Source organism: Clarias gariepinus, chromosome 22 (genome assembly GCF_024256425.1).
Source record: "Clarias gariepinus isolate MV-2021 ecotype Netherlands chromosome 22, CGAR_prim_01v2, whole genome shotgun sequence".
Taxonomy (NCBI): Eukaryota; Metazoa; Chordata; class Actinopteri; order Siluriformes; family Clariidae; genus Clarias; species Clarias gariepinus.
Genome location: NC_071121.1, coordinates 12,707,596 through 12,725,469, shown reverse-complemented (window position 1 = coordinate 12,725,469; position 17,874 = coordinate 12,707,596). Strand labels below are relative to the sequence as shown.

The window sequence follows — 17,874 nt, the reverse complement described above, 5'->3', positions numbered from 1 at the left end:
ACTGTAATTGAAAGAGAAGCAACAAATGGTCTTGAAGATTGCATGGCTTATCTAAATTCAAAAGTTGGCTTAAAAGCGTACATTGTGCTGCTTGACCAGTAAAATGAATAGTAGTTAATATATCACCTAATAGACTTAAATATTTTACAGTACAGAATAATGTAGCGGGAACGTGATATCTGGCTGATTGCTTTATTGTACATTGATAATGTATCAAATTCAGGCTTTTGCTGCTCTTTCTTTAAAGCTGTAATGGCGTTTGTATTTTTTGCTATTTATCAGACAAATCTATCAGATCAAACACTGGTCAAGGTGTAGCTGTTTTAGACCCATTGCGACTTTTTAACCAGTAGCGCCATTGCATTATGTCTCTTATTTTTACGTTCACTGTTGCTGTAACCAAGCCCATCAACCTTTCACATCGGCGTCTCTTTTCTTTTCGCACAATGCTAGAGATACAGAGGTTCAAGCAGTAAACCTTCTAGCTGAATAAAGCCTTAGTCGTCATTTTTTAAGTTGTCAAATACGCTGCATAATTTAACCTTAAAAAAAGAGACAGACTAGGGAGTGTAATCGTCTTGTTTTTAAATAATGCGTGGCTATGAGAAGTGCCTTTACACCCAAATGCAGGGTGTCTGTGCTGTCTTCTTGCTAACCGATGCTGCTGCAAGAAAGCGGATATCGATGAACGCACGTTCGCGAGCTACACAGCACGGTTATATTAGTCGAGCTGCGATCTACCCACATTGTACCCGCTGGCGTTTATTAAACTTGGTAACTAGTTTTGTTGTAATGTCTGGGTAAGTCAGACAAGCTATCTATGAAAACAGACAAACAAAGGCGACTAACTAACCAACCAAAGTTATTATCTGGGGGAGATGCACTAATACTTAACACCTACTTTTTGTCAATGCTGTCACGAAAAATAATTACTCATTATTCTCTCCAAACGTGTTCAATGACAGTCGCTTTGACAAGAGGGAGAGGGACTTGCTTATTTTACGCATAGTGAGCGGATAGAAAGGTTTGAAACATTAAATAAACAAAATGCCGAAACCCGGGATCGAACCAGGGACCTTTAGATCTTCAGTCTAACGCTCTCCCAACTGAGCTATTTCGGCGTAAGGAAACCGGTGCAGCAGGGTCTCTAGTCCTTACAACTTCCGAATTTTGTTTACAAAAGAATTCTTAGAAAACATACATTTAACTTCAAGCAGTTTGTACTAACACCATATTATGGCAACGTGTCACCAAACTAACCGATAAACGATTAATAATCGATTTAACCAAACAGCACAAGTGTATGTAATTCAATTTCAATTCAATTTTATTTATATAGTGCTTTTAGCAATTTTCATTGCCGCAAAGCAGCTTTACATAGTCAAAAGAATTATTTAAGTTTGTATGAAATGTGAATTTGTATGAATCAAAATGGTCAGTTTGTCCCTGGTGAGCAAGCCGAGGGCGACAGTGGCAAGGAAAAACTCCCTGAGATGGTAATAGGAAGAAACCTTGAGAGGAACCAGACTCAACAGGGAACCCATCCTCATTTGGGTGAAACAGAAAGCAGTAAATGATCTGCATTTATTCAGTGTGTAGGGTGGGAGGCAGTTCAGCTATAATAGCTGATGTTAATTGATGTTAATATGGAGTCCAGGTAGTTATTGAAGACCCAGGTAGACTTGTAAGAAGTTCCAGTCATGAACTATCGAACTGTCAAGTCCCCAGAGAAACAGTTGCCAACACCAGTCAAGGCCAGAACCATTTTCTAGGTAGAGAGAATCATTCCCAGACACCAGACGCATCCCAGAGAGACACACGGGGCATCCATGTGACGAGATCTTCAGCCAGAAGCGGGGCACCAGGATGGGTCAGACAGGTCCGGAGGGCAGAGGGAGTCTGGATCACTGGCAGCTCAGGAACGACATGTGTAGCTCGACAGAGAGAGAGAGAAAGAGTGAAAGGGGGGGACAGGAGGAGAGAGAAAAAAGAAAGGGGGGGGAAAGAGAAGAAGAGGAGAGATGGCAGTTAGGTATGGTCACAGTCACACAATGTATAATGTGAATGTATATTAACTGTAGAGTGCAAGCAGAGACTCCGGCAGGACTAACTATGACAGCATAACTAAAAGGGAGAGTCAGAAGGAAACACAAACATGAGGGCTTCCTGACATGTAAAGCAAACAATCACCTCACCGTCAGCAAACCTGAGTGATCAATGAGAGTGAGGAAGACAGCATCCAAACATACCAGTTCACCATAATACTCTACGTCCATGAGTCCCCCAGATCTGCTCCTTTACCTATGGCAAATCTATTTATAAAAATGCTTGGCTAAATAAATAGGTTTTTAGCCTGGACTTAAACACTGGGACTGTCTCTGAGTCCCGAACACTATTTGGAAGACTATTCCATAACTTTGGGGCTTTATAAGAAAAAGCTCTGCCCCCAGCTGTATTTTTCATAATACGCGGTACTGACAAGCAGCCTGCATCCATTGAGTAGGCGTGGCGGATCGTAAGACACTAGCATTTCGCTCAGGTACTGCGGCGCAAGACCATTTAATGCTTTATATGTCAAGAGTAGTATTTTAAAATCAATGCGAAATTTCACAGGGAGCCAATGGAGTGAAGATAAAATAGGGGTGATGTGCTCATATCTTCTGGTTCTGGTGAGGACTCTCGCTGCTGCATTCTGGACTAGCTGAAGCTTATTTATGCATCTAGCTGAACAACCAGACAGTAAGGCATTACAATAGTCCAACCTAGAGGTGATAAAAGCATGAACTAGTTTTTCTGCGTCGTTTAGCGACAATACATTTCTTATTCTGGCAATATTTCTGAGGTGAAAGAATGCTATCCTGGTAATATTATCTACATGTGCTTCAAATGAAAGGCTGGAATCAATAATCACACCAAGGTCTTTCACTGTTGCATTTGATGGAACAGAAAGGCCATCTAAAGTTACGGTGTGATCTAAATGTGTGTAACGGTGTGTATGTACAGTATATAAGTACCATCGGTCTCAGCTGTCGTTTTCCTGCTGGATGTAAAAGTAATTAACAACTTTTGCATCCAATCTTTAATTATCCCATCCTAAGTAACTTTGGAAAACTTATTCCTTTAATGTTTATTGTTAGATGGAAGTGGAAACATTTGCATAAAGTAATCAACAGGTATATGTGCTATTCAAATCTGTTGTGCTCTTTCTTACCTGTTGGTTCAGGTATCTACTGCCTTTAGCAGATTCACCTAGCTCATTTCCCTTAATTTTTAAACTACTCTATGCACTGCAGAATAAAATATGATTACTAAAAGAAAATATAATACAATTAAAACAGTGCAACTTGCAAATTTTTACCTATTTATGACAATTATGTAGTAGAGTAAAACTATGACTAATTAACACATATTTCACATACAAGGCACCCACCAAAAAAACTCATACCTATTTCCCCCCTAGCTGCACATGTATCATTAGATTGCAGCTAACAACTGTCCAAGGTACTGTGAAATGAATATAAACATGTATGCTCCCTTTGTCAAACTATACCCAAAAGTATGCACACAATGTGGATGCAAATCATTCCGCGTACCAGATGTTCTACATTTATCTTGTACACTACAGTAGCTACAGCATTGTGGAAAAGTTAGGCACCCTGTGTTTTTTCTTACTACAAACTTTGATATACAGTTTTTTTTACTTCATTATTAAGTCAGTACAAAACAAGCATCTGATTTCTAAACATTACTGGAAAATATCTGCAGGCCCGAAAAGATAATAGCATATTATGCAAAAGAGCACTTTTCAGAAAAACAAAAAGCTTCTGAGTTTTGGGTTCTGCAACATGTTCAGCAAAACTAAGCAACTGTTTTTCCAACATAACCCCACAAATTGTACCTTAGAGTATATTTTAAATGGTCACCACACCAATTATTGATTTTGTTTCATTAATTCCTGTTTACTACTTTAGATAGTATTTTTTATGTAGAAACGTTTTTGAAGAACCTTGTTCTACAGCAGTTTTTTACATTTGCCTAAGACTTTTAAACTGTACTCCACATGCCAAAATCCACGTTCATAACCAGTCACAGAAACACTTTTACCAAGAAAACACATTTAATAATGTTATGCCCTTTTAAACAACATTTATGTTACGTACTATTTGCTCTGTGTTGTTTTATTTACACCAAAGGTGAGCTACATTGGTAACTAGCTTCTAACATAAGGCTGAATTCTAAATCCCTCTCTAACCCCTAATCTACTGAAAGTGATATTACAGCTGCACAGAACACTAGTTTTCCATTTAACACTATTTGGGATTTAATCGTGGAATGCAGAAATTAACAAAGCTGATATTCTAAAGCAGAATAACAGGACTGTCCACCACATCTTTGGTTTAGTCTCCTCTTCTTTTGGCTGCATATTAACAGTAAGAATTTAAAACTACTTTTAACCTCGTTATTACACTAACTATCGGTCACTAACTGTCCGTCTCCAACCATTCACTGTTGGTTAGTTCAGAAGAGTGCATGTCGGCGATGCAAAATAACTGGTTGATTAACAAATTGTTATATGTTAATAATAATCTGTGTTTGTGAATTGTTATATAAAAGCAATATCACACCCATGGTTGTTCTGTTGTGCTGGATATCAGCATGGGAGGTTGTGCTCTTTTCTATGGACACATCACAGCTGTGCTACAGTATGTCTAGCACAACCGCACTTCCTCTTCTATGATTTGCCTAATTGTACTCTGGCGGTTCTACGGTGGTTAATTTTTGTGCTGAAAGATGTAAATTGTAAATAAACAGTTACAAATTATGTAACAATACAGACTATTGAAAATATCTGCCAGTTACTTCTGCTTGAAAGTTTATGCAGGTAACATTTATTTTTTTTTTACATAAAAAAAAGAAGAAAAAAAAAAACTTGACACAACAACATTTTTACAGCTAGGCTCTAACAAGAAAATGTTTTTTATTTTATTTTTAACAACTGGAACAGTTGACCTACGTCAACAGCATCTCAGATTAGAGGCGTTATGAAGGCTTTACAGAGTAGAAGTAGCAGACACATCTCAATATTAACTCTTTAAAGAAGATTAATATGTTCTACAATGAAGAAAAAAAAAAAAAATTCAGGAAAGACCATGTAATTAGAAGGTGTGTGCAGTTTGGTGGTGTATATTACACAGGCTTTTGTGATTAAATAATTTCACAGGTACATAGTGAATTTTATTTTTAATTAATTTCACAGCACTAATCAATATTTTTTCTTCCCCATCTACTTTATCTTTTGTTTGAGAACCGTTTTATCTGCCAAAGCTTGGATGCCACTCAACTGGAACCATGAGTCCATTATAAGAATAAAAGGCACCACGATCCATAAGACATTCATGAAGACAAAGTAGAACCAGAAATAGATAAGGTGTCCATACTCGCTGTGCATATACCCATCTCTGTATTTAGTGAAGAAGTAGAGGATTGCTCCATATACTTGCCCTATGGACAGAGATGATTAGTGTTAATAAAGGACATTACAATGACTGAAATTTTATTTAGGAGGAAAATATAGATGAACATTGTGTTGTATGTTTATATCTAAAATGTGAGGACCACCACTTTATCTTGAGTTCATCTTGTCAGAAAGTTCTTATATGAGACTGGTGGGTTGCTTCATTTCTTCTGTCTAGTTTGACCTATTTAGACTGTACAGGGCTAAATCGAAATAAGCCTGGTCATTACTGTACTTCGATCTGCAGTTTCTTCACAACACAACTTATTTGTGTACCTCATCTTGCTCACATATTATTGTGATGTTAAAATATCAGTAATGTCCTGCAATGTCTATTTCAGTACAGTTAATAAGCAGTTGTAGAAATTCACTTTATTTCACGATCTTTACTTTATTTAACAATTGAAGTAACTACACACTATCTTTATCATCAGATTAACTCCATGGCTGTCTCTTTTAAAATATGTGCACTGTGTTATAAAAATTTTACTTTTTAAAGTGTCTCCTCATTCATCTTAAATATTCTTGCTCTGGGTGATAATTGTATAGGATTTTAACTCAATAGGAACAAACTTAAATAAATAAATAAATGCTTACATAAACCGATACAGTACATATAGGCATAGCATACAAATGAGTAAGAATGAGAAAACATCTCACCTAGAGATACAATTAGCTGCAGAACAAATCTGTAGGAATGATTGTACAAGAAAGCCACAACAATCCACAGACTAAAAGGTCCCCATAGACATGCAGTTACTGCCTCCATGCACACAGTGAAATTATCGGATCTAGAAAAAAAAGGATACATAAAGTCACTTGTGAAAAAGATCCACTTGGGACAACATAAATTAGAGAACAACATTAGAGAACAAGTTATATGTGCAACTTACATGACATATCTGCTGTCACCTTTTGAATATTCCTTCCCTGTAAAATAAAAAAAAACAAGCAAACATAATTTTCATTTAACAGGCCATAGTATAATGGGATCGATTTGCTTAAGAAGTTTTTTATCTTCTTTTACTGATTCAGTATGAATGTTTGCTGTAACTTTTCTGACATTCTGATCTATATACAATAAATGCAATGATAAAAAAAGCTGTCTATTTGATTATGCACAATTTTTCTGTGCAAAATGTTGAAAAAGGAAACATTACTTTTCCACTAACTGTGTTACATTAATGTTCACTCACAAAGTTGAGAAAGGAAGCTCTGGTCTCCTGGAATTGTGGTGTGACAGTAAACCAGCACAAAGCAAGCCTCCTGTAGGTGCTCAGGCGTCCTCCTCCAAAACCCTTTCCTGTCAGAGCCCAGGTTAACAGCATCAACAGTCCCGACACTGAGAACAGGAAAGTCAAAATCTCCAACGTGGAGCGCTCATTTTCTCTGTAGGTTGGGATGGACAGGCTTTTGGGCCAGTACGGGTGACTTACAGGTCCTGCTGCCATCTTTGTAATAAAGATAGAATCGATCTTATAATCTCAGTGCAACAACAACTCTACACCAGTCTTAGAAACATACAAAATAAATACAAAGTAACAAACTTTTAATTTAACTATTCATGATGTAAAATTACACAAATACGTTGAGTATTATGCAAACATGCCCACATGGTCTATTTTGCATGCATTGATATTTTTTTCTAAACAAGAATACAACATACAATCAACATATGATTTCATGGACAACCTTTTTTTTTAAGGTGGTCTAATAGTTTGTACTCACCTTGAATTACAGAGATATTAGCCAACAAAAATGCACAAGAGACTATCCAGAGCCTGCTGTACGAGATTTATAAGTAATCATCTCATAACTTACGGTAAACCTTAAAGCACAGGTCGCACCGCATAGTTCCAGCCCATTTAAAAAATTTGTGACCAATAATCATGCATGACGCTGTGGTGCCAGACGGCCTAATAAAGCGCACTCACGATTTCACTGGACGGTGAGCCCGCAACTCTGATGCCGTCACTCGAAGGGAAAAAATACCATTGGCTGCACGATAAGGCTACGCCCTAATACAGGCGGCTTTTGCTATTTCTATGGTTTAAAAAGGCACTTGTTTCATTTTTTCAACTCTCCTCCTGAAACCATGCCCTTGTTTTGTATAAACAAAAATTTGGTTTGATATTCTTGTTTTTATCTTGAGATTTGTTTTTTTTTCAAAGACATTCTTTTTGTTTGTTTTTCAAGTTATTAAATTTCAATAATTTAAAGAAATTAATTATTTTGAAAGTGTTGAGTTAAAGAAAAAATCAAAAGCTGTTTAATTTTGACATTTATGTGAGTCATATGGGATAAATTTTAGTTTTTGCTTCTGGTGCTCCTTTATGATGTTTTTTAAAAACATGTTATTTATTTATTAAGGGCACTGATGGCTCAGTGGTAGGTGTCTCGTCTGCCATTCCGGAAGGCCCAGTTCGATTTCCAGTCAGCGCCCAAACCCCAGCCACTGGATGTAGTGCTGCCCCAAGCCTATATAAAATGGAAGTGGTTGCATCAGGAAGAGCATCTGGCGTAAAACCTGTGCCAAGCTTGTGTGTGCGGACCGGCTAGTCTGCTGTGGTGACCCCTTGCTGGCAGCACCCTAAAGACCAAAAACAACAACAACTAGCGGGTACCCATGACTGACATCTGTGTGCTACCGTTACCTGCAAAGTGTGTGGTCAACTTGCTGCCACTCCTCACACTGCTTTAAATTTTTCGCCAGCCCTTACTTCTGCGCATTGTCTGGGCTGTCGCTGTAGACACATCACAGTCTGATCCAGGCATTCATGAGCTCGGCCTGACGTACCTGTTTTTTTGTTACTGTTACCACCTCTGAAAGATGTAAAAATTTATGTTGATGCCAATATGTCACAATACGATGTGGGGGAGAAAGAAGTTAGCTTGCCGTTGTGGGCCGTTTGCAATTTGTATCAACACCATATTATGGCAATGTGTGACCAAACTAATCGATTTAACCGAACAGCACAATACTTTTTAAAAAAAGTGTATGTACAGTATATAAGTACAAAAGGTCTCGGCTGTCTTTTTCCTGCTTTGCACAAGTTACGGTTTATTTAGTGCAAATTCAACCTTTTCTTTTTCAGTTTCTGGTTAGCCATACTTAACCGTACCTGTCGGCATTATACACATGTACATTTCCACTTCACAGCAGTTGCTTGGGTGATCAAAAAGGTGTCATTGTCTAATCGTCTATACTACTTCATCCTGTATACAGGGTCGTGGAAGGCCTGGAAGGCTATCCCAGGAGGAGATTTAGAGCACTTAACAAGGTATACCCTCGGCCTCCGAGTGGCGCAGTGATAAAGTGCTCGCCCTATCATCCGGAGATTGCTGGTTTGATCCCCGAGTAATGCTGTTACCTCTCACAGCCGGAGGTCTAGAGAGAGCTGATAGGCCGAGCTCTTCAGGGAGGGAGGGATGAGAGGTACTTTGTGCTCCCACATTAGTCACGGCTCTACAGCCAATCAGGGGCATCTGAGAGCTTTGGGATAGTGCTTTCCTCCGAGTGTGTTACTCCGCAAGTGTAAGCATGCGGTTGGCTGGCTTTATGTGTTTGGGAGGAAACACGTAATAGTCTTCGTCTCCCCCGGCTTACTTAATAGCCTTTAATAAATCGTTCTGTATAAAATTAGTAAATTTTATACAGACAATGCGAGGTCTTTTTTTGAGAAACCCATTACTCTTTTATGGGATCAAATTTAATTTCTTCAAAAGTTTATTTATACAGTTCTCAATTTTTTACAGTCTTACATTTGTACATACTTACATATTTTTACTTTACACTTTAAAGTGATCACAACTTTAAATGATCACTATTTTATTCCATTTTACTACATTGTAACAAAAGATAGTAGATTTAATATTTAATATTTTTTATTCTTCCTATTAGCATTTATGCCTCCTTACTTACTTTTTTCCTTTTCATGTTGACGAACAGTTGTGTAAGCTTTTTACTGCATATCATTTTGTGTATGTGAAAAATAAAAAATGTGAATTTGAATAAGAAATTCCCTCAATTCTGGTTTGAATTCATAGTCTCCTCTAAAACACATTACCTGGCAATACATGGTAAGAGTAAGACGTATGAAACGAGACAAAATTTGCCGTTCCTGTCCTTTCTTCTTTCTTTTTCCACAAACAGTTGTGTAAGCTTTTTACGGCATATCATTTTGTGTATGTGAAAAATAAAAAATTTGAATTTAAATTTGAATAAGAAATTCCCTCAATTCTGGTTTGAATTCATAGTCTTCCCTAAAACACATTACCTGACAATACACGCAGGGGTGATAGCGTTCCAGCACCACGCCGGATTTCCAGCGTACTGTGGCGGTGGGGGGGAATCAGGTTTGCGGATATTGATCTGTCATTTCTGTAGATCTGAGATGCGCAGGTGATAGAGAAGGAAAAGCCAATCAGCAGTAGTGTGTGGATGTCTGTGACTTGTGGCAGAGTCGAGCGCGCACAGAAAATAGATGTTGCACGCGCATGCAGGCAGGGTCGAGCGCGCACAGAATCGAGAAGTCGCGCAGAATCGCTCAGAATTGTGGCAGGAATATAACGCCATAATATTTCACCCTCAATCCCCGATCGCGTGACTTAAAAATTTGCTTGTGCGCCTTTATTGCTGAGCTTGACCTGTCATTTAATATCGCCCATCCACTTGTCACTTTATGTAAGAAATTAGCGAAGAATAATCAATTAGTTAAAAAATTCCTGTGTACTTTGGAGTACTATTATTGCCACTTTCTGGCCTTACTTCCAGTGATTGTACTAAGATGGGCTAATAATGTCAATCTAGGCACTGAACATATTGAGAAGAAAATGCTATATTTTCTTGAATAATACTGGAGGCATAATGCAAATATGAAAATATCTAAAAAGAGCCTCTAAAGGCCAATGATGATCTGAGCCCGTATTCACAAAGCTTCTTAGAATTCTTTCAGAGAGCTCCTATCTTAGCCTAAAATGTCCTAGCTGGGAGTCTTAGACTAAAAGTGATTTAGAAAACGTCTTAGAGCAACTTTGAGTAAGGAAAGTACAAAAACCTTTATCTTAGTAAGGGGGTGTGGTTGACCCCGTTGCTAGAGATGATGCAGCAATTCAAGGACTGTGATTGGTTGATAAAACCAAAGGTCTTGAAATACACTCTTTATGAAAAAAGAATACATGATATCATAATGTTTGTATAGAATAAATATATTAAAGTTAATTAAAACAGCCAAATGTTGAAAATATGTCTACTTTAGAACCAACCAATTTCCACAAAGTAGTTAAAGTTCTTACATTTATTTACCATACTGATTTTACTATTACTTTTATTATACCATTTTAGATTGATGGGAGCAAAATGGCTGACCTTTTACCAATTTACATGATTGCATGTTTTAAGTTGCACTTTTGGAGATTATGTAACGAACAATCCAAGAGAGATGTAAGAAAGTAAAACAACAAGAAAACCAAATTGGACAGAAAAGCAGCGTTTTCTTTTATCTTTATGTTCAGTATTTGGAGAATATTTCTTCTTTCCACCATTTTGTCCTCTGCTATAGAAACTCTTAAGCCTCTTAAAAGTCCTCCTCTCTACTCTTAACACTTTTTACCTTAGGAGCTGTTTTTAGGGCTAAGATGTTTGGTAAATAATTTTTATCTTAACTAAGATTTAATCATAAATTTAAGGGAACATTCTAAGAAAATGTCATAATTCTAAGAATTTTCTTATAGAATTTCGTCACTAGGAGCAACTTTTAAGCTTAAGAAGCTTTGTGAATACGGGCCTAGGGGTATATATAGGCTGTTTATATATTTGGGCCCAGGGGCCAACAAGTTATGTGTTAAAAGTGCGTCGCATACATAGTACCCCCACCCCTACTCACCTCGTGGGCAAGGAAAAAAGTTCAAGCTCAGGAATTTTTTTATCAGCCCTGTACATGGTAAGAGTGAGACGTATGAAACAGGGCAAAAAATATATATATATATATATATATATATATATATATATATATATATTTAAAAAGGCAACTTAAACTAAATATGGTGTCAGTTCAAGGCAAATACTCTAGCCATGGATTTTTCTTATATCACTTTTTCTAAATTGACCATGCATTCTTTGAATATGACAGGACTGGCCTCTGCATACTTCATGTTGAACTTTATGACATGGGCAGGATCACTTGGGCATTGTACTCCAAGCAGATTCAAGGAAAGCCCTTCTTTTGCTTTAATCGTCTCCTGAGCTTCTGTTCCAGGCACAGTTTCTATTGGCCCTGGCTCACTGTCTACTTCATTCACTCCAGCCCCTGTCTCTATCTCCCTATCTGAAATATCACTTTCCACTCCATCACAATTTGCTATTTTAATCTATACCTTAATTAGTCATAATTAACAACTTTTGCATCCAATTAATAATTATCCCACCCTGAGTAACTTTGGAAAACCTATTCCTTCAATGTTTATTGTTAGATGGAAGTGGAAACATTTGCATGAAGTAATCAACAGGTATATGTGGTATTCAGTGCTCTTTCTTACCTGTTGGTTCAGGTATTTACTGCCTTTAGCAGATTAACATAGCTCATTTGCCTTTATTTTTAAGCTACTCTATGCACTGTAGAATTAAATATGATTACTAAAAGAAAATATAATACAATTAAAACAGAGCAACTTGCAAATTTTACCTATTTATGACAATTATCTAGTAGAGTAAAACTACAGCTAATTAACACATATTTCACATACAAGGCACCCACCAAAAAACCCATACCTATTTTCCCCCCAGCTGCACACGTATGTCATTAGATTGCAGCTAACAACTGTCCAAGGTACTGTGAAATGAATATAAACATGTATGCTCCCTTTGTTACTTAAAGTACACCCTATTGAAAAAATCTGCCATTTACTTCTGCTTGAAAGTCCATGCAGGTAAAAAAAGGAAAAAAAAAAAGAAAAAGATTTGGGCCTGTTGGATACATGGGTGAGTTCAAATTAAATGACAGACTTTACACAATACCATTTTTACTAAAAAGAAAAAGTGTTTAGTGTATTATATATTTTTTTTACTCTTATTGAATCCTCCAGTCTCTTACTTAGTTAATCTATTTCTCCTAATTACATACTGGTGAAATCATAAGCAGGCACTATGATGTACCACATATTTACTTCTGTGGGCCATATTTTCCAGTGCCAGTAAAACAACACGGTGATTACAGGAACATAAGTGTCCAGGTCAGGGAGTTCAGGAAGTAATTTCTGTGTTGTTACTGTTGTTATATTGTTCAAAAAGATTTTTTTCTTTTCATTTTTAGTAGTAAATTGGGTAAAGTTAGCTTAAAACTACACCTTTAAAAAAAGGATTAATTAAGAGAAAATAAAGAATGTTAAAGTCATTTTAAAACCTAATTTATTTTAGCAAGTAAAAACAAAGTGGGCATTTGTCAGCCCATACTAAACTTAAAAGAATGGGTTTTTACTCAGGTTTTCTATGTCTCATACAAACCTGAGCACAGAATTGTGTTTGCAATACTAATATCAGGAAAGCCTAATTCTTAAATAACATCTGAAACCAAAGACAGGGTGGGGGGATACAAATTAGTGAGAGTAAGTCTGGAAGTATTCAAGGTTACTTTTTTTGAATGGACATACCCCACCATTTGCTAAATGCCCCCTTTTTAAGCAACTGTTAGATTTAATGTAAATTAAATATACAAATATTTATTGGTATTGTTATTGCTACTTATTAGTACTGCTCCCCCCGCGACCCAGCATCCCAAAATACCCCCCAAAAAAACCCTTGATAAATATATGTAGCCCTGAACATGTGGTGCTAAGGAAGCTTATAGAATGTTACTTCTTTTAGTTGTGGATAAACTTAATCCATGTTAAGATTTCTTTTCACTGCTCTGGTGGGGGGATTATGATATAAGCATTACACTAAATAGGCAGAGTGAATACATTTTATTTAAAAGACAATGGGTAAATGGAGGAAAATATCATTATGTCAGTTGGTAATAGGCAAATTTAATTAAACAACAGTGGAAATCAACCAACCCATTATCTTGGAGAAATTTTGGATGAATAGATATGGATATGGTATTTTAAAAGACCAGCACTCAAACACTTTAACACAAGGCAGAGAGCATGTTGGAAGGCCTGTAGGGTGGAGATGTGTTTTGGCATTGTCCTGTGATCTCTAACTAATGGATGTTGATTAGAGAGCATAGAAAAGGTCCTAAAATTTAAATAGAATTTTGATTTCATGTGTTTATGGGAAGATGGTGTTAAATATACTTGAAAATGGTTTATATCAAGGTTCACCAACTTTAACAGATTGTTTCAGTATTATCCATGAATTTTTTTGTGATTCAGAAATCAACATAGTACAAACAAGTTTGATAAATGCTGGAAAGGTTAAAATGTATTTATTAAAAAAATAATAATAATAATTAAATTATTTTCAAAGTTTATGATACCAGTCAAAGGTTTGGACACACCTTCTAATTCAGTGTTTTTTGTTAAGTGATTTATTTTCTACATTCTAGTCAAATATTTAAGATTTCAAAACGATGAAATAATACATTTGGCATCAGACAACAACAAACACCAACAATCAGTTGTTATTTTAAGACACGTACTGTAGGTCAACTGTTCTGGAACAGTTCTTGCAAGAACAATTTTGTCAAGTCCATTTTCAAAACCCATCAAGCACCATGATGAAACTGGCTCTCATAAAGACCTTCCTAGGAAAGCAAGAACAAAAAAAAACTACCTCTTCTGCAAAAAAAGTTAATTTAGAGTTATCAGCCTCAAATATCACCAATTAACAGCAGCTCACATTAGGCTTTACAGAGTAGAAGTAGCAGACACATTTCAATATTAACTCTTCAAAGGAGATTATTGCATATTTTGGATACCTTCAGCAATGTTTTACAATGGAGAAAAAATAAAATCAGGAAAGACCATGTAATTAAAAGGTGTGTGCAGTTTGGTGGTGTACTGTACATTACGCAGGCTTTTTGATGAAATAATTTCACAGGTCCATAGTCAATTTTATTTTTGATTAATTTCACAGCATTAATCAATTCCCTTTCTTTCTCATCTACTTTATCTTTCGTTTGGGAATCGTTTTATCTGCCAAAGCTTGAATACCACTCAACTGGAACCATGAATCCATAATAAGAATAAAAGGCACCACGATCCATAAGACATTCATGAAGACAAAGTAGAACCAGAAATAGATAGGGTGTCCATACTCGCTGTGCATATACCCATCTCTGTATTCAGTGAAGAAGTAGAGGATTGCTCCATATAGCTGCCCTATGGACAGAGATGATTAGTGTTAATAAAGGACATTACAATGACTGAAATTTTATTTAGAAGGAAAATATAGATAAACATTGTGTTGTAGGTTTATATCTAAAATCTAAGGACCACCACTTTATCTTAATTTCATCTTGTCAGAAAGTTCTTATATGACACTGGTGAGTTGCTTTATTTCTTCTGTTTAGTTTGACCTATTTAGACTGTACAGGGCTAAAGTCGAAATAAGCCTGATCATTACTGTACTTCGATTAGCAGTTTTTTCACAACACAACTTATTTGCGTACCTCATCTTGCACACATATTATTGTGATGTTGAAATATCAGTAATGTCCTGCAATGTCTATTTCAGTACAGTTAATAAGCAGTTGTAGAAATTCACTTCATTTCACGATCTTTGCCACAGCAAATACAACATTTAAAAAGTAACACTTGAAAAACCTACACATTATCGTTATCATCGGATTAACTCCATGGCTGTTCTGCTACACTTGCTTCATGTATACCTACTAATTATGGATGAGAGGAAGTCACTGTGTTATAAAAATTTTACTCTTTAAAGTGTCTCCTGATTCATCTTAAACATTTTTGCTCTGGGTGATAATTGTATAGGATTTTAACTCAATAGGAACAAACTTAAATAAATAAATGCTTACATATACACTGATACAGTAAATATGAGCATAGCATACAAATTAATAAAAATAAGAAAACCTCTCACCTAAAGACACAATTAGCTGCAGAACAAATCTGTAGGAATGATTGTACAAGAAGGCCACAACAATCCACAGACTAAAAGGTCCCCATAGACATGCAGTTACTGTCTCCATGCACACAGTGAAATTATCTGATCTAGGAAAATAATAATAATAATAATAATAATAATAATTATATATATATAAAGACACTTGTGAAAAAGATGCACTTGGGACAACATAAACAACATTAGAGAACAAGTTGTATGTGTAACTTACATGACATATCTGCTGTCACCTTTTGAATATTCCTTCCCTGTCAAAAAAAAACAAAAAAAAAACAAGCAAACAATTTTCTTTAGGTACATCCTTTCTGTTTAACAGGCCATAGTTCAATGGGATAGATTTGTTTAAGAACTGTTTTTTTTTCTTCTACTGTTTCTGTATGAATGTTTGCTGTAGTGCTTAGCATAAACTTTTTTGACATTCTGATCTATAAAATAAATGCAAAGATTAAAAAAAGCTGTCTATATGATTACGCACCACTTTTTTTTTGTGCAAAATGTTGAAAAAGACTATCCCATTTGATTACAAAAATACAAGTCTATGTACTGCCTGTGATTCCAGGTGTGTGTATGTGTGTGTGTAAGACAGTGTCGTGGGGGCGTAGCTTGGGACATTTACTGCAGCTGCCCCTCCCATGTGCAGGCAAAATTCACAGATAAAAAGAATGTCGTAACCTTTAACTTTAAAAACTCCTACATTTCTTTAACTTATATCAGAGGATATACTGGGGTTTGTGCTTAATTCACAAATACGGTTGCAAGAGACTTACCTTTATTATTTAGTTTTAATTGTTCATTTTGTGAATTAATGGTTCTTTTACCTATAAAACTTTTCTTCTTGTCACATTTAATCAAGTCGTAGGATTCAGGTTTAAAGAGTGTGTACATAATATTTTAGTCTTTTCTCTGTCCTGACAATCAGCATGAAAGCAGCTGTGCCAGCAGACAACACCTCGGATAAGCAGTGTCAAGACATGCAGGATAACACTTTCCACTAGATGATAACCAAGTGTAGGAAATAATCATTCATTTAGTTATTTATTCATTTTCTATACCACTAATCCTGTACAGGGTCACGGGTCCTGAAGCCTATCCCCTATGTAGTAGTTTGCACTGTGGCCTCAGTGAATGTGCGAGGCCATAGTGCAAACTACTACATCACTGTACCCCTGCAGGAAACATTACTTTTCCACTAACTGTGTTACATTAATGTTTACTCACAAAGTTGAGAAAGGAAGCTCTGGTCTCCTGGAATTGTGGTGTAGTAGAGAGAGAACCAGCCCTCAATGATAATGTGGATGAAGCCACAGACAGTAAACCAGCACAAAGCAAGCCTCCTGTAGGTGCTCAGGCGTCCTCCTCCAACACCCTTTCCTGTCAGAGCCCAGGTTAACAGCATCAACAGTCCCGACACTGAGAACAGGAAAGTCAAAATCTCCAACGTGGAGCGCTCATTTTCTCTGTAGGTTGGGATGGACAGGCTTTTGGGCCAGTACGGGTGACTTACAGGTCCTGCTGCCATCTTTGTAATAAAGATAGAATTGATCTTATAATCTCAGTGAAACAGCAACTCTTCACCAGTCTTAGAAACATACAAAATAAATATAAAGAGGCATTTAGAGAAAATGTAACAAACTTTTAAATTAACTATTCATGATGTAAAATTACACAAATAAGTGGAGTATTATGCAAACACCCCACGTGTTCATATTTTGCATGCATTGATTTTTTTTTTCAAAGAAGACTACAACATACAGTCAACATATGATTTCATGGACATTTTTTTTAAGGTGGTCTAACAGTTTGTACTCACCTTGAATTACAGAGATATTAGCCAACAGAAATGCACGAGACTATCCAGAGGCTGCTGTACGAGATTTATAAGTAAACATCTCATAACTTACGGCAAACCTTAAAGCACAGGTCGCACCACAGAGTTCCAGCCCATTTCAAAACTCTGTGACCAATAATCATGCATGACGCTGTGGTGCCAGACGGCCTAATAAAGCGCACTCACGATTTCACTGGACGGTGAGCCCGCAACTCTGATGGCGTCACTCGAAGGGAAAAAATACCATTGGCTGCAGGATAAGGCTACGCCCTAATACAGGCGGCTTTTGCTATTTCTATGGTATAAAAGCCACTTGATGGGAAGTTTGAATCATTTTAGTGACTCGGTTCTTTGAATCTCGTTCCTCAAAATGAATGAATCTTTTTTTTGGGTCATTTACTTCATTTCGTTCTTTTGATAAGAAAAAAAAATAATAAAATGTTGCAC

At 36.5% G+C, this 17,874-nt stretch overlaps 1 protein-coding gene, 1 non-coding gene and 1 pseudogene across 3 annotated transcripts; all 3 read right to left on the bottom strand.

The window, feature by feature from the left end:
* Positions 1-1,048: 1,048 nt before the first annotated feature.
* On the bottom strand, positions 1,049-1,121 carry trnaf-gaa (transfer RNA phenylalanine (anticodon GAA)). The gene has a single exon. It is a non-coding gene; the product is annotated as a tRNA-Phe (tRNA).
* Positions 1,122-5,147: 4,026 nt separating this feature from the next.
* LOC128510747 (3-beta-hydroxysteroid-Delta(8),Delta(7)-isomerase-like) lies at positions 5,148-7,321 on the bottom strand (annotated as a pseudogene).
* A 7,232-nt stretch (positions 7,322-14,553) lies between these two features.
* LOC128510085 (3-beta-hydroxysteroid-Delta(8),Delta(7)-isomerase-like) lies at positions 14,554-17,793 on the bottom strand. 2 transcript variants are annotated; one of them, XM_053482084.1, is made up of 5 exons: positions 17,410-17,793; positions 16,818-17,118; positions 15,811-15,847; positions 15,558-15,688; positions 14,554-14,833 (listed from the first exon to the last, which is right to left on the bottom strand). In XM_053482084.1, exons 2-5 carry the CDS (start codon positions 17,116-17,118, stop codon positions 14,616-14,618), a joined length of 687 nt encoding a protein of 228 aa, XP_053338059.1. In that variant the 5' UTR covers positions 17,410-17,793; the 3' UTR covers positions 14,554-14,615. The 2 variants fall into 2 exon arrangements, with proteins under 2 accessions (XP_053338059.1, XP_053338057.1); XM_053482082.1 differs by having other exon boundaries at positions 16,818-17,178; positions 17,410-17,790.
* Positions 17,794-17,874: the final 81 nt, after the last annotated feature.